Raw genomic sequence first — 23120 nt, 5'->3', positions numbered from 1 at the left:
TGAGAAGGTTTTGTTATGTATCTTGAAAAGATGCCAAAGCAAGAGTTTAATTTTTTATTTAATAATTTGTAAATACATAAAATAATAAAAATATTCAATATCAGACTTCTCTATTATAAATCTATGGTTGGCTGATAATGTATAAAGATTGTGATATTCATATAATTGCTTACATGTAAGAAACAACAAATCAAGAAATTCTTTAAGTTATAAATTAATAGATCCAAAAGAGGAAGACGGAATTCCTCAAAAGCATTATGTTATGGGTAAAATGCACATCAAGCCCTTGGATATATTTCATTACAAAATATTATGAATGGAATAAGTAACAGACCCGTTCCAGTGAAGAACTATTATCTAATATCTGATTGCACACTGAACTAAAATAACTTCCAATTATCATGTGATTGTATGTTAAAGCACAAATTGTATGAGTTTACATTTTTAATCTACAGACTATACGTTTAAAATTGAGTAATTAAGAGAATCTTAATTATGTAAGTTGGCATTACTAATTGAAATTATTTAGCACTTTTGGCACTGTGGAACTAATAAATCAATTTTTCATTTGTGAATCGTGATCATTACAGCTCTCAACAATAAAGTAAAATATACATTATGCAGTCGCACAGCACCCTCACGAAAGAACTGAAGCAGCAAGCATCAGCCATTGTAAAAGAAATCCAAGGGAAAGGTAGGGTGCTATTGAAATTTTATCTTTAAAATTATACCAGTAACTGAAGTGCTTTATCGTGCATTGCAGACCGATCTCAAACATTAGCTAGAGTATACTTTAACAAAACAAATACAATATCTTTCTGCCTATGGTAAGTAAGCTTTGTCATTTACCACTGTCCTTCAAAAGTTATTTTTATCTTGAACAACTGTGTGGAGCTGTTGTTCAGTACTGAGATCTTTGACAGCTGATGCACATTCCTAACACACGTCCTTCTGACCTATGTTCAGAATTAGATTAGCCACAACCTCCTTTATGAAAGTCAATTATTTTGTGGAAAGGGTGGAACTCATAATAGATGTTTATATTTATATGTGTATGTCATATAGGAATGCTTACCTCATTTCACATCAATGTACATTCATTCCAAAACACGTCATTAATGTACAGTTTAATGTCACCAACAACACTGAACCAAAATCTGACCAATCCTTAAACAAGGTGACATAGTGAATACAAAATCTAGTTGTGTATTGAACCACCAATATTCATCAGTATTCAGGTAGTGAGTACAAAGGTTTGGTGTTCTTTTCGACCCTTGGTCTGCACAATCACGACAGGAGCAAGTGGAAGCTAGATTTTTTTTCTCTAGAGAACAGGCAAAAAGATGTCACATGGAACACCCAATTCAAAGCTTTGAGCTGCAAGAGCTTTGACAATCAAAAGTCAAGAATTAAGTAAACTTTCTTTGAACTTTGAACAGTTAAAGTATGTTGTTTTCAAATTTAGAGTAGTTCAAAAATTCCTCTGTCTTTGCCTTAATCGTGAGTTTTCCGTAAGATACAGGGAAATTTCTGGGTTAGGCAGTTTCTAGACTTTCTGCTCTACATGATGATGTTCAAACAATAATAAAATTTCTCTGTCCTCTGACAAAGAGTGATGCAACTAATCTGATTTCTCAAGTGTACAATGTTTAAATCCAAACAAAGTTGCTTCTTAACTTGGCCTTAACATGTTTGCAGTTTTATTTTGAATCCAGTTTGGACAGATACAGCCTTCTGATGACCTATGATAAAACAAAAAAATTGCTTAGACAATCTCAGTTAGGAACTAGCTGTTGGAAGTTCACAACACAAAAGTTCCCTTTTTGGTATAGGTTTATTATTGTCACATGTGCCAAGATGTAACAAAAAGCTTGTCTTGCCTACTGTTTATTCACGGACTGATTAGTCATCTTTTTCATGATCATTACAGTGTATTGCATGAGAAAGCTAAGGTCAGAAGATAATAATTCAGAATAAAGTGTAAGAGCTACTAAAATGTGCACTGGAGGTAAACAATAAAGTACATGATCATAATGAGATAGATTGTGAGGCCGAGAATCCAGCTTATCATTCAGGAGATTCAACAGTCTGATGGAAGTAGGATAGAGGCTGTCCTTGAGCCTGGTGCTATGTGCTTTCAAGCTTTTGCTTCTTCTGCCTGATGGGAGAGGTGAGATGTCTAGGATGGCCATGATTTTTAATTATGCAGGCTGCTTTACTGAGGCAGCAAGAGGTATAGGTAGAGTCCATTGAGGGCAGGCTGAGCTACATTCACAACTCTGCAGTTTCTTGCAGTCACATAAACAACAGTTTCAATACAAAGCCATTATGCACCGAGACAGAATGTTTTCTAGGATGAATAGATAAACATTGGTAAGAGTTGGTGGTGACATGCCAAATTTCTTTAACCTCCTGAGGAAGAAGAGGTATTGGTGGGCTTTCTTGGCCATGATACGGGCATGGCTGGATCAGTAAGTCAGTGTTTAACCCTCTCAACCTCAACACCATTGACGTAGACAGGAGTATGTGTGCCAGCCCGCTTCCACCCCCTTGCTGAAGTCAATGACTAGCACTTTACTTTTGTTGACATTGAGGGAAAGGTTATTGTCGTGACACTGTGTGACTAAGTCTTCTTGCACTTTGTCTAATCGCTATTTGATTGTAGCGGTATCGTCTACACACTTGTAGATTTGGAGCGGAATCTGGCCGTGTAGTCATGAGTATACAGGGAGTAGATTAGGGGGCTGAGGATGCAGTCTTGTGGAGCACCAGTGTTTAAAATATATTGGGCAATTATCAAAATAATTCTGTTTAAAATATACAAAAAATTATAAATGTTGACAAAATTTGAAAAAGAATGATACTCTTGGTAAGACACACCTCTCACTCTATCTACAACTGGATTTCCAAGAATCTATATAGAATTCATTATTTCCTCTAATGTATAAACTCAAGAAAATTCAGCACACATCACTCATTTACCAAAAAAATCAAGATATGTGTGTCTCTATACATACACTTATGCATAATGCCACTGTTGTAGTTGAATTAATCATTATACAAATTACATAATTTTCATTTATATTCATATTATTTTCTCAAAAGTTATTACAAATTGTGCAATGAACAAAAAAAGAACAATTGAAATGCTTACTTCAGTAAGGCCTTTGACAAGGTTCCACACGGAAGGTTATTTAGGAAGGTTCAATTGTTAGGTATTAATATTGAAGTAGTAAAATGGATTCAACAGTGGCTGGATGGGAGATGCCAGAGAGTAGTAGTGGATAACTATTTGTCAGGTTGGAGGCCGGTGACTAGTGGTGTGCCTCAGGGATTTGTACTGGGTCCAATGTTGTTTGTCATATACATTAATGATCTGGATGATGGGGTGGTAAATTGGATTAGTAAGTATGCAGATGATACTAAGGTAGGTGGCGTTGTGGATCATGAAGTAGGTTTTCAAAGCTTGCAGAGAGATTTAGGCCAGTTAGAAGAGTGGGCTGAATGATGGCAGATGGAATTTAATGCTGATAAGTGTGAAGTGCTACATTTTGGTAGGAATAATCCAAATAGGACATACATGGTAAATGGTAGGGCACTGAAGAATGCAGTAGAACAGAGTGATCTAGGAATAATAGTGCATAGTTCTCTGAAGGTGGAATCTCATGTGGATAGGGTGGTGAAGAAAGCTTTTGGTATGTTGGCCTTTATAAATCAGAGCATTGAGTATAGGAGTTGGGATGTAATGTTAAAATTGTACAAGGCATTGGTAAGGCCGAATTTGGTGTATTGTGTACAGTTCTGGTCACCGAATTATAGGAAAGATGTCAACAAAATAGAGAGAATACAGAGAAGATTTACTAGAATGTTACCTGGGTTTCAGCACCTAAGTTATAGGGAAAGGTTAAACAAGTTAGGTCTTTATTCTTTGGAGAGTAGAAGGTTGAGGGGGGACTTGATAGAGGTATTTAAAATTATGAGGGAGATAGACAGAGTTGACATGGATAGGCTTTTTCCATTGAGAATAGGGGAGATTCAAACAAGAGGACATGAGTTGAGAGTTATGGGGCAAAAGTTTAAGGGTAACACGAGGGGGAATTTCTTTACTCAGAGAGTGGTAGCTGTGTGGAACAAGCTTCCAGTAGAAGTGGTAGAGGCAAGTTCGGTATTGTCATTTAAAGCAAAATTGGATAGGTCTATGGACAGGAAAGGAATGGAGGGTTATGGGCTGAGTGCAGGTCAGTGGGACTATGTGAGAGTAAGCGTTTGGCACGGACTGGAAGAGCCAAGATGGCCTGTTTCCGTGTTGTAATTGTTATATGGTTATGAACTTGCTTTTAATTGTTTATATTTTTCTGATTGTGAGGGTCATATAAAAATGCATTTCTACAAAATATATTAAAAATAGATGAATTTTTCAATAAAATGCAAATTCTGTAAATACATAGCATGCCAAACAGCATTTGTTGAAAGAGAAACCAGATTATTGACCCAGACTCTTTATAAATTACCTTCTTTATCTGAATTATTCTCACAACTCCTGTCACAGCCTGCTTATATTTTCCATTTATTTCCCCTCTTGACTTGTTATAGTCAGCCTGCTCTCACTCGAGTTATTCATCAGGAAATTGTTACATACCAAATGTTTCAACTCATCTTTGGGTACTGTTTGGGGAGATGACCTAGCAGAGGGAAGTCACAGGGGTCAGGTCTCTAGCACTGAGTCTGGCTTTATGACTCAGAGTGGGTGGGTGGGGGGGATGAAGTAGAGGTGAGCTGTAGTGATGGAGGATTGGTTAGTTAGGGAAACCGAGAAGAGTTTCTGTGGATGAGAATGAGGATCTCAGATGGTATGTTGCCTCTCATGTGCCAGGGTCTGGGACATCCCAGATCGAATCCTCAGCCTCCTTAAGTGGGAGGGTGAATGGCCGGAGGTCGTATTCCATGTAGTCCATGACAAAAGGAGGAAGAGTGACAGGGTTCTGGGAGCTAGGTGCTAAGTTGAAAAACAGAACCTCCAGGGTTGTTATCTCAGGACTGATACATATGCCACATGCTAGTAAGGCCAGAAATAGGAAGATTATACAGTTCAACACATGGCTAAGGAGTTGGTGTAGGAGGGAGGGCATAAGATTTTTGGATCATTTGGGCTTTCTTCTAGGGAAGGTGGGACCTGTACAGAAGAGACAGTTTACACCTGAACTGGAGGGGGACTAATATCCTATGGGAAGGTTTGCTAGTGCTGCTCTGGGAGGTTAAGCTAGAGTTGCAGGAGGATGGGGATCGGAGTGCCAGAACAGTTAGTGGAGCAATTATGGACACAGATGTCGCCGAGACCTCAGACAAAGTCAGGAACCAAAAGGCTGAGTATGGTGTGACTAATATCCTGAGAGGTGTATATTTCAATGCAAGAAGTATTGTAGGAAAGGCAGATGAGCTCAGGGCATGGATTAACACCTGGAATTATGACGTTGTAGCCATTACTGAGATGGGCAGGACTGGCAGCTCAATATTGCGGGGTTCCATTGCTTTAGATGTGACAGAGTGGGAGTGAGTAAAGGAGGAGAGGTGGTGTTACCAGTCAGGAAAATGTCATGGCAGTGTTCAGTCAGGAGAGACTGGAGAACTCATCTAGTGAGGCATTTTGGATGGAACTGAGAAATAAGAGACATATCATCATGTTAATGGGGCTATATTACAGACCACCCAACCATCCAAGGGAAGAACAAATTTTACAGAGAGATCACAGACTAAAACACAAGCTTGTTATAATAGGTGATTTTAACTTTTCACATATTGACCGGGACTCCCTTACTGTAAAAGGACTAGATGGAATAGAGTTTGTCAAATGCATTCAGGAAAACTTCCTTAATCAGTACATAAAGGTTTGTGTAGAGGAATACTTTGCATCTAGTGATCACAATGTCATTAAGAAATCGGCAAAAAGATAGGACTGGTCTGCAGGCTGAGATTCTAAATTGGAGAAAAGACAATTCTGATGGCATCAGAAAGGATCTGGCAAGTGTGGATTGGGACATCCTGTATTCTGGCAAAAGTGTACTTGGTAAGAGAAAGTACAGAGTTTGTAAAAAAGGAAATGCACAGCAGGTATAGACTTACATACTTACAAAGTATAAGAAATGCAAAAGAACACATAAGAAAGTAATCGGGGGAGGAGCTAAAAGAAGGCACGAGGTTGCCCTAGCAGACAAGGTGAAGGAGAATCCTGATATATTCTACAGATATATTAAGAGCAAAAGGATTGCAGGGGACAAAATTGGTCCTCTGGAATGGTAATCCAAGAGTGCCAAGAGAGATGGAAGAGAACTTACAATTTTTTTGCATCCGTATTTACTCAGGGGATGGTTACTGAATTTACAAAAGTGAGGCAAAGCAGAATCAACTTCATGGACCCTTTACAGATGACAGGGGTGGATATGTTTGCTGTTCTGAGGCAAATTATTATGGATAAATCCCCAGGGCCTGACGGGCTGTTCCCTTGGACATGTGGGAGGCAAGTGTAGAAATTGTCGGGGCATTGACGGAGAGATTGAATTAGCGACAAGTGAGGTCCCAGAGGACTGGAGGACTGAAGGATAGCCAATGTTGTTTTACTGTTCAAGAAAGGCAAAAAGTAAACCAGGAGGTTATAGCCTGACAGCAGTGGGGAGGTTTGTGGAAGGCATTCTAAAGGACCGAATATACAAGTATCTGGTCAAACATGGACTGGTTAAGGACAGTCAGCATGGCTTCATGCAATGTAGGTCAAGTCTTATGGAACTTATGGAGTTTTTTTAGAGGTAGTTACCAGGAATGTTGTTGAAGGCAAGATAGTGGATTTTCCTTTTGTAATGCATTGGTTCACATCTTTACTGTTGTGCTGTAGGTATTTCATTTAGCAGCTCTGTAAGAGCTGCATTTTTCTGCTGTCAGCCTGTTTGGGTTATTGTTGAAGATAAGGGATGATGTGGAATGTGTGCCATCCAATTAGCAGGGGCTTTTTCTTGGTGAGGGACAATAAGTTTGGTCTTGGGCTTTTGCTCGAGAGGAGATGAAGAGAGAAGATGCTGGGGAGAACCGGTTGTAGCGTACGATCCAGTGAAAGACCCGATCGTTTGAGATGGATTGCAAACAATCTTCAGAAGATGGTGCGTGCTTTCACGTTGACCGAGGGCCCAGCGCGTGAGTGTTCGAGATGAGCTGCAACTTGTGCACATTTGACTCTTTAAATAGAATAGGCCCTTTTCTTTTCATTATTCTTTACTAACCCTTTAGTTAAAATTCATATATGTAATTTCTTTAATCGTATGTAGTGTACTCTCTGTTATTTTGTGGCAGTAATTTGTAACAGGGTAGCGAATTACATGACATCCACACAAAGAGGGTGTTTGGCGGTGGGGGGGGGGGAGGAGCATGCCTCAATCTCACACGTTTGCCGGGACCAGAGATGGTCTTCCCCAGACTTACACAGACAAGGAAACCAGGGTGTTTCACTTACATGGACTTTAGCAAGGCACTGGACAAGGTCCTGCATGGGAGATTGGTCAAGAAGGCTCAGTCACTCAGCATTCAGGATGAGATAGTAAATTGAATTAGACATTTGTTTTGTGGGAGAAGCGAGACAGTGGTAGTAGAGTGTTGCCTCTCTGACTGGAGGCCTGTGACTACTGGAGAACTGCAGGAATCAATGTTGACTCCATTGTTGTTTGTCATCTATATCAATGATCTGGATGAAAATGTGGTTAACTGGATCAGCAAATTTGTGGATGACACCAAGATTGTGGGTGCAGTGGACAGCAAGGAAGGTTGCAGAGGGATCTGGATCAGCTGGGAAAATGGGTTAAAAAATGGCAGATGCAAATTATTGCAGACAAGTGTCAAGTTTTGCACATTGGTAGGACCAACAAGGATAGGTGTTACACAGTGAACTGTAGGGCACTGAGGAGTGTGGTAGAACAAAGGGATCTAGGAATACAGGTCCGTAATTCATTGAAAGTGGTGACACAGGTAGACAGGGTCATAAAGAAAGCTGTTGGCACATTGGCCTTCATAAGTCAAATTATTGCAAAAAGGAGATGGCATGTTATATTGAAATTGTATAAGACATTGTTTAGGCCTAATTTGGAATTTCATGTGCAGTTTAAGACAACAGACAATAGACAATAGGTGCAGAAGTAGACCATTCAGCCCTTTGAGCCTGCACCGCCATTTTGAGATCATGGCTGGTCATCTACTATCAATACCCGGTTCCTGCCTTGTCCCCATATCCCTTGATTCCCCTACCCATAAGATACCTATCTAGCTCCTTCTTGAAAGCATCCAGAGAATTGGCCTCCACTGCCTTCCGAGGCAGTGCATTCCAGACCCCACAACTCTCTGGGAGAAGAAGTTTTTCCTTAACTCTGTCCTAAATTACCTACCCTTTATTCTCAAACCATGCCCTCTGGTACTGGACTCTCCCAACATCTGGAACATATTTCCTGCTTCTATCATGTCCAATCCTTTAATAATCTTATATGTTGCAATCAGATCCCCTCTCAATCTCCTTAATTCCAGCGTGTTCAAGCCCAGTCTCTCTAACCTCTCTGCGTAAGACAGTCCTGACATCCCAGGAATTAACCTTGTGAATCTATGCTGCACTTCCTCTACAGCCAGGATGTCCTTCCTTAACCCTGGAAACCAAAACTGTACACAATACTCCAGGTGTGGTCTCACCAGGGCCCTGTACAAATGCAAAAGGATTTCCTTGCTCTTGTACTCAATTCCCTGAGTAATAAAGGCCAACATTCCATTAGCCTTCTTCACTGCCTGCTGCACTTGCTCATTCACCTTTAGTGACTGATGAACAAGGACTCCTAGATCTCTTTGTATTTCTCCCTTACCTAACTTTACACTGTTCTGATAATAATCAGCCTTCCTGTTCTTACTCCCAAAGTGGATAACCTCACACTTATTCACATTAAACGTCATCTGCCAAGTATCTGCCCACTCACCCAGCCTATCCAAGTCACCCTGAATTCTCCTAACATCCTCATCACATATCACACTGCCACCCAACTTAGTATCATCAGCAAACTTGCTGACGTAAATTGCAAACTGTTGTAGTCCCAATACCGAACCCTGTGGTACCCCACTAGTCACCACCTGCCATTCTGAGAAATACCCATTCAACGCTACCCTTTGCTTTCTATCTGCCAACCATTTTTCTATCCATGTCAATGTCTTCCCCCCAATGCCATGAGCTTTGATTTTACCCACCAATCTCCTCTGTGGGACCTTAGCAAATGCCTTCTGAAAATCGACGTACACTACATCCACTGGATCTCCCTTGTCTAACTTATTGGTTACATCCTCGAAAAACTCCAATAGGTTAGTCAAGCATGATTTACCCTTGGTAAATCCATGCTGGCTTGGCCCAATCCTATCACTGCTATCTAGATATACCACTATTTCATCTTTAATAATGGACTCTAGTATCTTCCCCACTACTGATGTTAGGCTGACAGGATGATAGTTCTCAGTTTTATCCCTCCCTCCTTTCTTAAAAAGTGGGATAACATTAGCCATTCTCCAATCCTCAGGAACTGATCCTGAATCTAAGGAACATTGGAAAATGATTACAAACACATCCGCAATTTCCAGGGCCACCTCCTTTAGTACCCTAGGATGCAGACTGTCTGGACCTGGGGATTTGTCAGCCTTCAGTCCCATCAGTCTACTCATCACCATTTCCTTCCTAATTTCAATCTGTTTCATTTCCTCTATTACCCTATGTCCTTGGCCCATCCATACATCTGGGAGATTGCTTGTGTCTTCCTTAGTGAAGACAGATCTAAAATACTTCTTAAGTTCTTCTGCCATTTCTCTGGTTCCCATAACAATTTCACCCAATTCATTCTTCAAGGGCCCAACATTGTTCTTAACTATCTTCTTTCTCTTCACATACCTAAAAAAGCTTTTGCTATCCTCCTTTATATTCCTGGCTAGCTTGCATTCATACCTCATTTTTTCTCCCCGTATTGCCTTTTTAGTTAAGTTCTGTTAAAAATTTCCCAATTATCTGTCCTCCCACTCACCTTAGCTCTGTCATACTTCCTTTTTTTTAATGCTATGCAAGAAATGACTTCCTTTGTCATCCACTGTGGCCCCTTTCCCCGCCTTTGAATCCTTCCTTCTCTGGGGGATGAACTGATTTTGCACCTTGTGCATTATTCCCAAGAATACCTGCCATTGCTGTTCCACTGTCTTTTCTGCTAGGATAACCATCCAGTTAACTTTGGCCAGCTCCTCCCTCATGGCTCCGTAGTCTCCTTTGTTCAACTGCAACACTGAGCTGCCCTTACCCTTCTCAAACTGCAGATAAAAACATCATATTATGATCACTACCCCCTAATGGCTCCTTTACTTCAAGATCGCTTATCAAATCCTGTTCATTACATAACACTAAATCCAGAATAGCCTTGTCCCTGGTTGGCTCTCGTACAAGCTGTTCCAAAAATGCATCCCGTAGGCACTCTACAAACTCCCTATCCTGGGGTACAGCACCAACCTGATTCTCCCAGTTCACCTGCATGTTGAAATCCCCCATAACTACTGTGACATTACCTTTGCCACATGCCAATATTAACTCCCTATTCAATATCCATGCTACTGTTTGGTGGCCTGCAGACAACACCCATTAGGGTCCTTTTGCCCTTACTATTCCTCAATTCTATCCACACAGACTCCACTTCTCCTGATCCTATGTCCCCCCCCTTACAAAGGACTGAATCTCATTCCTCACCAACAGGTCCACCCCACCCCCTCTGCCCACATTTCTGTCGCTACGATAGCACGTATACCCTTGTACATTCACTTCCCAGGTCTGATCTCCCTGCAGCCATGTCTCTGTTATCCCAACAATATCATAGTTACCCATTTGCACCTGAGCTTCAAGCTCATCCACCTTTTTTCTGACACTTCGTGCATTCAGATATAGAATTTTTAGCCCATTTCTCCTCTCTCTGTTTGAATCTCTGCCTATTGTACTTAACCCAGCTCCCCGAACTCCCATCGGGCTATATGCCCCTAGAATTTTGTTGTCCTTCCTAAATTTAACTATTCTTTCTGCACATTTAACTGCATGTTCCATCAGACCATCCCTCTGTACTTGTGACCTCCCTATCACTTGTTCCGCCTCACCTTTCTCTACTACACACTTAATATTCTGGAACCGTGTGGTCCCCACCTGTCCTTTATTCTTCATCTCGCTATCCTCTCTCTTATTCTGAATCCCTGCCCCCTGCAAATTTAGTTTAAACCCCACCAAAAAGCACTAGCAAACTTCCCTGCAAGAATGTTAGTACCGCTCCAGTTCAGGTGTAAACCGTCCCTTCTGAACAGATCCCACCCTCCCTGGAACAAAGCCAGGTGACCAAATTTGGTCACCTACCTATAGGAAAGATGTAAGTAAGGTCGAAAGGCTGCAGAGAAAATTTACAATGATGTTACCAGGACTGAAGGACCTGAGTTACAAGGAAAGATTGAATAGGTTAGGACTGTATTCCTCGGAACATAGAAGACTGAGAGGAGATTTGATAGAGGTATATGAAATTTGAGGGGTATAGATTGGGTAAGGGCAAGCAAGCTTTTTCCACTGAGGTTGGTTGGAACTACAAGAAGAGATCATGTGTAAAGGCTGAAATGTGAAAAGTTTAAAGGAAACATGAGGGGGAACTTCTTCACTCATGAATAAGCTGCCACCACAACTGGTGCATGCAAGCTCAATTTCAACGTTTAAGAGAAGCTTGAATGGTAGGAGCACAGAGGGCTATGGTCCCAATTGATAGGAGTAGACAGGTGAAATGGGTTGGCATGGACTAGATGATCTGAAAGGCCTGTTTCTGTGCTGTACTTCTCTGTGACTCTTTGATTCTATCTCTATTTCCTTGGTTATTTAGGGAGCATTTGCTTTGATTCCTTTGTTTTACCTACTATGTCTATTTACTTTAATGCATCTGAGATACCTCCTCTTTTAAGGTCACCATTTATTCCGCTACACTTTTACCTAACAATATTTGGTTCCATGTTATCCTGCTCAGGACTTTTCTCCAAGCACTGTCATCAGTCTTCTTTTAGGAAGTTTTTCTTTAGATATTTCCATACTGCTATCTATTTTTAAAATCTAATCTTAATGATCATTTGACCACTATTCACCAAATATTTTACATTCACAACTTCATACTTCAGAATCAGTTCTGATAATCCTTACTTAATCTTCGGGGCAAAAGTGCATTGAGCAAGGAAATTATCCTCAGTACATTTCTAAAATTCCTCCCTTTTCTTGCCAAATTTTCTGTTAAATGCATCCTCTATTTGAAATATGCCAGACTCTGGGGGTAAATTTGCTGCTTGTAAAAGCAGGTATCTATTCGAAGGAAGCTGATAGCACTCACACCTTTAATGTTCATGTGAATAACTAACCAATCTATCTGTAGATCTTGGCTTTATCTGTGTTGACCACCTCATCATAACAGGTCAAGCATGGGATTTTGTTTAGACCAAGATGCTATCTACATTGCCTAACTGCGAAAACTGAATACTCAGATGCTAATCAACTTGAAACAAAACACAGCAATTCTTAGATCAACCTTGATGTGAATAAAAATTACAATTAACTAGAAAAACACTCATCTCACTTAACTTTCTAACCTGGTTTGACTAAGAATAATCTTTGCCTGCATAGTCTCTTACAAAAGAAGATCAAATGTTAGTGTCCAAAACAGCATCATCCAAAAGTTTGCAAGTTCAAAAAGAGAGGCTCAACTATTCACAACAGGAAACTTCGCTCTTTCTGTGTTTACTCCATTCCCAAGTATTGTAGCTGGATACGGGAACAACACTTAGTTCCTTAAAAAAGATGACCCAAGAATACTGCAAACTCTTAACTGACAACCCTGAATATTGACATCATGTACATCCTTTCTGGAATAATCTGTGGACAACCAAGGACAAAGGAAGCATCAACCAGCGGATACCAAGCACACTCTACATTATTTTACCACACAAATAAACCTAAGCTTCCTGTTATACTTTGTAACTCCATAAATTGATTGAAAGAGAAACATGAGAGCTGGGAAGACTTGTCTACTTTGCTTTACTCGAGCGAGGCACTCACGTATGACCTGATGACATATGCAATTCACATACTTTAAAGGCTTCAAAGGTACATTTAATGTCAGAGAAGCATATACAGTGTACATCCTGAAATGCTTTTTCTTTGTAAACATCCACGAAAACAGAGGAGTGCCCCAAAGAATGAACGACAGTTAAATGTTGGAACCCCAAAGCCCTTCCCCAGCTTTCCCCTCCCACACATGAGTAGGAGCAAAGGAACAATCCCCCCCTCCCACCAGCAAAAAAAAAGCTTTGGCACCCACCACTGAGCACTCAAGCGTATAGCAAAGCAACGGCAAAGACACAGACTTGCAGTACTCCCAAGACCACTCGTTCACCCAGTATTCAACGTACCGCAGGTTCTCTCTCTCTCTCTCTCTCTCTCTCTCTCTCTCCCTAATAAGGGAGAAAGAGATGTTTCCAATTCACCATGAGAGGGGAGACATAACAAACAACTCACTGGTTTACAATGTTAAAAGTCAGTTGCTTCGCTTTTTCCAAGCTCTGTACCAAAGATCTTAGGTCTTTGGGCACACAGCCAAAGATTTTCCATCTCCCACGATACACCAACCTTCAGACTGCCCGTCTCCAGGGCCGCAAGATCCCAGATCTTTGAAGGTGAGCTAAGCTCTTAGGCTGTACCCTTGGTATACTAAATAACGGCCAATCGTGAAACCCCGAGAGCGGGTCCCATTCCCACAAAGAACCAAAGTCAGCATGTAAATAACAGCTAGTCGTGAAACCCTGAGAGCGGGTCCCATTCTCACAAAGAACCAAAGTCAGCGTGTAACTCCTGGTCAAGGTCATCAAAGGAATCCTGAAAGGGAAAATAGAGATATTAAAGATGGAAATAGAGCTGTTTCTGAAGACGCAAGCAAAGGAGTCACCGTTAGGCGCTATTGTCTCCTCCTCCTCCTTACATATAGTCCAAAATAAATTATGTAAATAAACAAAGAATGCTTAATCAAACAATATCTTTACAATATCACTCAAATATTAAATACACTGCAGTCCTCTCTTATTGACCATAAACACCATCTGAATATTGAATGTACTTCAACTCAAATATGTAACGTATTCCTCCCTAATTATCTTACAAACACAGTATACTATATAATACAATTACTGTATAGACATCCACACCACAGTAAATTTTACGTTGTGTTATTCAGGCCTAGAGACTTAATTTCTGTGGGGATTTTTTACTCTTGTGGGATAACATCTATCCTGACAAGGGGTGAGGGTGTTACACTGCTTTTCAGGTGAGATTTGTGGCTATGATGCTGTCTCAGGTTCTGATGTCTCCTCCATGGTGGTTGTAAGAATTGACTCTGGTATTGCAGGAAGTGCTTCTGACAGCTCTGGAAACCCAAGTACCTACTTTTTATCATTTCTACAGTCCCTCACCAGGACTGCTTGTCCAGAAGTGAAACATTGAACCTCCTTATTTGAGGAGCCCTCAGGTTGTCTCAGCTGTTTGTCCTGCATACTTCTGAGATTGGATTTGAGCAGATCCAAGCATAAGCACTAGAGACGACCCAGGAACAGCACAGCTGGTGAGTTGGTTGTGGAGTGTGCTGCATTGCGATATGCAGGGACAAGATTGGCAAGCTTCTGATTCAGTATAGTGTAGTGTGTTCTGCTGACTTTGCTCGCAGTGAATTCTTTAGACTCTGGACAAACCTTTCTACCAAGCCATTTGTAGCTGTGTGGTACAGTGCAGAAGTAATATGTCTTACTCCATTCATTTTCAGGAATGACTGAAACTGCTACAATAAACTGTGGCCCATTGTCACTGACTTAGTGTTCTGAAAACACCAGTCCTGGAAAAGAGGCTCCTTAATACATAGTGCGAGTCTGGAGTGGAGGGTATTGGGAACACCTCCGGTCAATTTGAAGGTGTACCCACTACCAACATTCACATGAATCCTCTGCCAGGGCATTACAGGCCATTCCCAGGGATGGAGGGGCACCGCTCTTGGCATCTTCTGGATGTGTTGACATTCCAAACAGTGCATGACAAGCTGCTCAATTTGCTGATCTATCCCAGGCCACCAGAAAAAACTTCAAAGCCCTGGTTTAATTTTGAACACACCTAGATATAGCTCCTGCAATAGTTTAGCTCATAGCTTGGACGATACAACACCTCTCAATCCCCACATAAGGCAAACTGGCTCTGTAAAAATAGGGTAACTATAATCTTTGCTGCACATTCCAACCACTTGGGGTAGCCATGTAGACCTGAGACAATGCGGGACATTTTTTGATTTCCCTTTGGACCATGTCTGCCATAGAAGGGAGAATTTCAATTTGTGTTCGGAAGAATACATCAAGAGGAGAGCCTCTTTTGTAAATTTTTCAGGTATTTCCTTTCCCAACTGTAAACCAGACAATCCAGCAGCATTTCCATGATTCTTAATTTGCTTAAGTTTGATCTTGTAATTGTGTTCTCCAAGAAACCGAGCCAATCTCTGCATTTGTGCTGCTGCTGGTACTAGTTGAAATGCTTTACATCACAAACTACGCTTCCCTGCCAATCTATGCATAAATTTCTCGGCAATGGTAAGGGAACGTAATGCAAAGGCTGTGGAGCGTTCACTTTCATCATTCAAAACATGTGACATGACTGCCCCTGTACCATAAGGTGGGGTGTCACAGACAAGCTTCACCAGCCCATTTGGGCCATAATGTGTGAGTACAGTGTCTGATGTCACCGTTTCCTTTGTCTTTTGGAAAGACATCTCACACTGCCTTTTCTTCTCAATCTGTAGTAATGAGTTTAAAGGGTAGAGGACAATAGCCAGGATTGGCAGAAATCTGTTACAGTAATTCATTGTTGTTAGGTCGCACCTGGGATTTCCAGTTGGTGGACGATTTCCCTCCATGCCGCTCTGACGTATTGGGAGATCATGTACGTGGCAAGTTACAGCTGCGGTTTGTCCTTGCCTTCTGCTGTAATTAACAGATCCTGAACAGGACCAAAACAATGACACATCATTTTGGACTTGGGGCACCCACCACTGCTTGAATTTTTTTCAGCATACTTGTGAAATTCTTGTGCATCAATGGTGTGACCACAGTCAATGATGCTTGTTTTAAATAATTCAACATTTTGCATGGTGCTCTGAGCCCATAATCTTCTCATCTTTTTAATACAGTCTTGAGATGCTCTTTGTCATCCTCACTTGTAACAATGATGTCATCCAGGTAACACGGAGTACCTGGGCAGCCTTGCATCACCTGGCCCGTAGTTTTCTGGCAGAGTGCAGGTGCAGATGCTACTCCAATAATAAGCCTTGTATGGCAATAAAGCCCTTAGTGAGTGTTTATGTTGAGAAGCGATTCAGACTCTCCTTCCATCTCCATTTGTAGGTCGGCCTCAGCTAAGTCCACTTTGCTGAAGTGTTCCCTCCAGAAAGGTTTGCAAAGATATGCTCTATCCTTGGCAAAGGGTGTTGATCTACATTCTGTACTGGGCTGATGGTGAACTTAAAATCATCACCAATCCTGGAAGGCTATTAGCCCTGGTGACTGAGTCCTCTGTCACTGGCCATAGGCTCCAGTCACCCTTGGAAAGAACTCCTTCAGCTTCCATGCCATCTAGCTCAGTGGGCATTTTATCACAGATGGTATAAGGACCACCAGGCTTTTGTAAAATTTAGTGTGACATTTTAATTTAACACTACTTTACCCTTGGTGTATTTGAGTTTCCAGTCCTATCCTAGAACACTGCTGTCAGTCATCCAGTGCCTTTCCCAAGTTATTTTCTATTGCAGGGGATTTGGCATGCAAGTCGTGGATGGATTTCTAGTCCAATTGTAGTTGTCTCAGCCAAACCCAGCCCCACAATACTGGCCACCCTGTTCTTACCACATACTAGTCCAAAGTGCCTTGTTGGTTGTTGTATTTTACTGTTATGAATGCACTTTCCACAAAATTTTTCTTTTCCCCAGTACAGTTTCTTAGTTGGATATCTGCAGGCTTCAGTTTTTTTGATATTTGAAATACTATTTTTGTGGAATGCCTGTAAGAGATGCGCCAGTGTCCAATACCATTTTAATTGATTTGCCATTCACTTCTGGTGCAAGCCATATTGCTTGTCCCAGTTAGTTTTCACAATGTAAATCTCAGTCCTGTGTAACTCTCACAATTCTCATCAACAGCAAGCAGATTAGTGCTCTTTTTGAAACTGCAATTTGACTTTTTATCTTCTTCCCTTCCCTGAGCAGTCCATTTATTTTATCTGTGTCCTACTTTGCTCCTGTATTGGTCTGGTATATGCGAACACGTACCACAATGGTAACATAATTTATTTGGTCAGACAGGTTTCTATTTAGATGGTGCAATTTTGTTCATTCTTACTTTCATTCTGGACTGCAACTCACGTGTGTTTCTGTTTGCAGCAATGTCAAGGATTATTTTAAATGTATGTTGTGTTTCAGTTAGAAGACATTTTTAAATGCTTTCTTCTAAGATTCCACAGACTACACAATCTTTCATTGCATCATAAAGACTATCATTAAACTGACAATGTTCAGCCGATTTCTTCAGATCAGTTATATAAGCTGAAGTGGACTCCCCTTCCTTTTGATACCCCTTATGAAACCTAAAATGTTCTGCAATCAACAATGGTTTCAGTTTTAAATGTCTCTGGGTTACATTCACAATATCAGCAAAGCTCATTTCAGCTAGTTTGGTTGGAGTAGTTAAACTTCTAAGCAAATTGTATGCTTTTCTACTGAATGCACTCAGTAACACTGGCACTTGCATTTCATTGGCTATTTCATTTATTTCAAAATATTGCTTAAGTTGTTCAACATATATCATGCAGTTATCTGTTGTGCAATCGAATGCGTCTATCTTTCTGATGCAGCCTGCAATTTCTGCTTTTTTAAAAGTTATGATTATTATCACCCAGTATTCACAGTTCATGAACACATGAATGTTATCCATTTTCTGAAATTTTTAAGATATGACCATTACTGCCCCCTTCCGAAGAAAAAATGTGCTGCAGTTCAACAAATAGGTAACTGTCTTGGTTTCATTTTAAAATTATTTTGTCACCACTGTCATGTTTTGTAACTCCAGAAATGAATCAAAAGAAAAAACATGGAAGCCCAGGAAAACCCATCTACTTCATTTTACTTTAGTGAGTTGCTCACGTATGATACGGTGGCGTGATGGCATATACCATTCGCTTACTTCTCACGTATAACCCATAATGAATTATGTAAAGAAACAGGAATGCTTCATCAAACAATATATTTACAATATTGCTCAAATAATACCAAAATATTAAATACACTTAGGAGGACACAAGTTGTCGCTGATCTGAGGAGTTGTAGTAGGTACCTCCAGTAGCATCAACATCTGGACAAGACTCCCACATACTAGCATCTCCATTCTCTCATGCAGGAATAGTGATGATGTTATTGGACTAGTAATCCAAATAGATGGAACAAACACAAATCACATCAGTTAATTAATGACATAAAACTGAAATGCTAGTATCAGAAATAGTGCTGATGAAATTATTAGATTGTAGTAAAATCCTGTCTGTCTCTAAGAGAAGAAGATCTCCAATGAATGGTTGTGTGGTCTGATTCCCGACTCACAATATGTTGCAGAAATTCACTCAAATTTTATTAAAAATATTACAGATTGTTGAATAGTGTTTTTCACCACATGGATTGCAACTGTTTAAAATAAATTACTCACCAATGAGTACAAATAAATGATGATCATGTTACTGTGGTGTAGAAAAATAAAATTTCCAGCCAAATCTTAGTTTCAGTGGCCACCTAGGCTCCTCCTGTATGTAACAAAGTGGCCACTGAGTGTCTAGTTGTGGGCTTCTGCTGCTGTCACCCATCCACTTCAAGGTTTGACATTTTGTGCATTCAGAGATGCTCTTCTGCACACCATTGTTGTAGTGTGTGGTTATTTGTGTTATCGTCACCTTCCTGTCAGCTTGAACCAGTCTGGCCATTCCCCGCCAGCCACTGTTGATAAAAGAGCATTTTCACCCACTAGATGTTTTTTTATTTGTTTTTCACATTATTCTCTGTAAACTCCAGAGACTGCTGCGTATTAAAATGCCAGGAGATACTCCAACCACCCCATCTGGCACCAACTGCACGGTTAGAGTCACGTTTCCTCCCCATTCTGTGACAACCACTGAATCTCTTGACCATGTTTGCATGCTTTTATGTATTGTGTTGCTGCCACATGACTGACTGATGAAATATTTGCATTAATGAGCAGGCATACCTAATAAAGTAGTCAGTAATGAGTGTAGAACAGACAAATACTAACAGCGTACATACCTTCATTATATTTTACGTGAAAATTCTTAGATTTGTTTTCATCCATTGGAAGCAGGTTACTGAAATTTCTAATTTATAGTTCATTAAAATACTTACATTAAAATCTGATTTACAAATCCTGAAACATTCATACAGCAGTTTTGTTATTGACAAATGCAAACTGCGTGTTGTTTATATTATTCTGATATGGCATTGAGCATTCTATCAGTGAACAGGCTTGTAAGTTACATTATGGGATCTGGGGCAAGTCAAGTCAAGTCAAGTCACTTTTTATTGTCACTTTGACCCTAACTGCTGGTACAGTACACAGTAAAAATGAGACGCTTTTCAGGACCACGGTGCTACATGCAACAGTACAAAAACTGGACTGAACTAAGTAAAAACAACACAGAAAAAAACTACACTAGACTACAGAACTACCCAGGACTGCATAAAGTGCACAAAACAGTGCAGGCATTACAATAAATAATAAACAAGACAATAGGCACAGTGGAGGGCAGTACGTTGGTGTCAGTCCAGACTCTGGGTATTGAGGAGTCTGATAGCTTGGGGGAAGGAACTGTTACATAGTCTGGTCGTGAGAGCCCGAATGCTTCGGTGCCTTTTCCCAGATGGCAGGAGGGAGAAGAGTTTGTATGAGGGGTGAGTGGGGCCCTTCATAATGCTGTTTGCTTTGCGGATACAACGTGTGGTGTAAATGTCCGTAATGGCGGGAAGAGAGACCCCAATGATCTTCTCAGTTAACCTCACTATCCGCTGCAGGGTCTTGCGATCCGAGATGGTGCAGCAACAAGCCTCTGTTATTATAAGTCTCATAATAAGGTAATTAGAAAACATTCTATGTGAGAACGCTTTGTAAACCTATAACACTTCTGGTACAAAGCTGTCAGCTTTGACTATAATAATATGGTTTACTATTAAATGCTGTCATTGTTAATTTGTCATTGTATGGTTTTAAACCCAAATGATAATCTCCTTACCAATCCTCTAAGTGAATGAAGCATAGTGGATTCCATTACTTTACTAAGTTTTTCTTCACTGAAATAGAAGATTGGACATAGATATGCAATAAGTATCATGAAAAAAGAATATTAGAATGTATGAAGGAATTAAAAACAGAAAAATTGCATTTTCGTGATTGTTTGTGGTATCTTTCAGAGATAGAGATGGACTTTGGAAAAAAGATCAACGTTCCTAAAGACATAATGCTGGAAGAGCTTTCCCTCCTTTCCAACAGAGGGGCCAGATTGTTCAAAAAAAGACAACGGAGATCTGAAAAATACACTTTTGAAGGATTCCAGAACTCTGCCAATTCACAGATGAATGTACGTTCTTAACCAAAGTCGATAGTTTTCTAGTTAATAGTAGGTGAATGACAATCAAGCACTTCTGTTTTAATTAAATATTTCACTATACTCTGTTGTGCATGATATATTTAATTCTAGTCTTTCACGAGTCAGGCGTAATGGTCAAGGATTGTGATGTTTTATTCAGATACTGCTAGTGAAGCAAATGCAGAATGTTGTTTATTCTATCATTTTAAACCTGTAGCTAATTGGATCTTCTGACAAATCTACTCACTAATTCATGCTAAGTTAAACTACTGTACCCCTAAGTACATCTCAACTGTATATAGACCGTGTCAAAACGAAAGTCTTATAGAACATGCTTTCTGTTTAAGAGCTGGCAGATTCACTCTGTACGAAGTTATGAGGGGTATAGATAGGATAAATATAAGTAGACTTATTCCTCCTGAGGTTGGGTGAGTTAGAACTTGAGGTCATGGGTTACGGGTGTAAGGTGAAATATTAAAGGGGAACCTGAGGGCAACTTCTTCACTCAGAACGTATTGTGAGTCTGCAGGAGCTGCCAGTGGAAGTGGTAGATGGGTATATAGACAGATGTCTATATTCCATTTTAGTATGGAAGGTTGTGGTCCAGGTGCAAGTCGATGGGACTAGTCATAGACTAGATGGGCCCTATTTCTGCACTGCAGAGCTCTCTGACTCTATGACTCAAAGTAATTGAAATGCCAGCTAGTGGAGCCACAAATGGGAGGCCAGGACTTCTTGTTTGGGAAATATGGCCACTAAATCTAACCAGTTTAAATACCCTGGTCCCATTGAAATGAATCAAAAAGAAATGGTTGGCAAAAAGTCTTGAAGCAAACATTTGTATCTGATTCAAATTTTCTGAGTACCTAAGTGTTTTTGAGTACTTATGAATAATAAAAACCTTCTCATACATTCAATCCTCACGCCAATTTTGACTATCAGCAAGCCTGACAGGACGGTCTCATTCAGTGTCAAAGCTGCTCATGGAGACCACCTAGCCACTTGTGATCAGACAGGCTCTGTACTAATTTGGGATTTACCCATTAGCTTCCAAAGGAAGACCTCATCTAGAAATGAGTGAGACCCATTGCAGATGGCTGGTGGGCTTGTAGCACTTACCCCATTAAGTAGAAACTGATAGCCACCTAGACTCCAGTTACAACACTGAGATTGTTGGATTTAGAACATGTTGATAGTAGTGTAATCTCCTCCCCTCTCTAATTTCAGTTAACCCACCCCTGGTGTTCTCCTCCATAGCACAGTCATATGTCCTTCTAAGTTCTTTTTCTCTTTGTTCACCTTTCTCATTCAGTCCATCTCTCCCCTTCTCATTGGTTCCATTTGCCCATCATACCACCCATCCATCATCTAGTTCTACCTATCATCACATACCAGCCTTTGTCCCACCCCTCTCCAGTAATGCTGTACACTGATAATCTACCCTCTTTCCATTCAGTCCTGATGTAAGATAGTGCACTTTTGCCTATACAGATACAACTTGTCCTGCTGAGTTCTTCCAACATTCCATTTTCATTCCAAATTCCATTATCTGCCATCTCTTTTCTCACGTCTGTAGCAATGTTGTTCAAAAAGTAATTTAAATTTCTTTTAATTTTATTATAACTTTCAAAAGATGGATATAATTAAGACAATACATCAATTGTTAATTTTAGTAACTATTTTGAGAAGTACTAAGCAGTGAAAATAAAAATATTTTACTCAAATTCTTTACATCTAAATCCACCAAACAAAAATTTGTTTACTAAAAGTTGGCAGGAAAATCTTTGAATTATTTTTTTGAAAAGAAATAAGATGTTGTTTAAAATATGTGTTCAATAAAATAGCTCATACTGAATGCATGGTAACAAATGTACCCTAACATTGCTGAAAATTTTCCAGAACTATATTCCATCAATAACACAGAATGATGATGCAGCAGAGAACAGCAAAGGAATGGCAAATGAAGTGCAGAGCGGGCAACAAAACATCCCTCAAACACCACCGAATACTCCTGATCCAAGGACTCCACCAAACCCAGATACAATTGCTCCAGGTAAGAAACTTTGCAGGGTTAAATTACTCAACGAATACTGGAGATTTGAACACTACTTCAGTGATCCCAAGAACTAAAGATTCTTTCATTTGTCATCATTAATACTAGCTGCAGAAGAAAACTTAACACTGATCTATGTCTTTAACAATGAAAATCTTGTGTTTTTATTAGGCCTTATTTTGATAAAAGAAATGTAGTTTTCAGTATTTTATTTGATCAGAATCCATCAGTGATCATAGTTTAATAATTATC

The 23120-nt window shown here is 40.1% G+C and overlaps 2 protein-coding genes across 2 annotated transcripts in view; one reads left to right on the top strand and one right to left on the bottom strand.

Moving 5' to 3' along the window:
* The first annotated feature begins 610 nt into the window (after positions 1-610).
* Positions 611-23120, top strand: part of LOC132404555 (myozenin-2-like) — a 50677-nt gene continuing 28167 nt past the window's right edge. The window contains exons 1-3 of the mRNA XM_059988761.1: positions 611-694; positions 20640-20806; positions 22715-22868. Of these exons, the coding sequence (XP_059844744.1) occupies positions 619-694; positions 20640-20806; positions 22715-22868 (397 nt within the window). The 5' untranslated portion in view covers positions 611-618. The remainder of the gene's footprint in view (positions 695-20639; positions 20807-22714; positions 22869-23120) is intronic.
* LOC132404552 (uncharacterized) overlaps positions 1619-23120 on the bottom strand; it is a 111415-nt gene continuing 89913 nt past the window's right edge. The window contains exon 3 of the mRNA XM_059988759.1: positions 1619-1742. Within this exon, the coding sequence (XP_059844742.1) occupies positions 1701-1742 (42 nt within the window). The 3' untranslated portion in view covers positions 1619-1700. The remainder of the gene's footprint in view (positions 1743-23120) is intronic.

This window comes from Hypanus sabinus, chromosome 14 (genome assembly GCF_030144855.1).
Source record: "Hypanus sabinus isolate sHypSab1 chromosome 14, sHypSab1.hap1, whole genome shotgun sequence".
NCBI lineage: Eukaryota > Metazoa > Chordata > Chondrichthyes > Myliobatiformes > Dasyatidae > Hypanus > Hypanus sabinus.
Note: the sequence above shows the minus strand (reverse complement) of the source record. Positions and strands in the feature narration are given on the sequence as shown.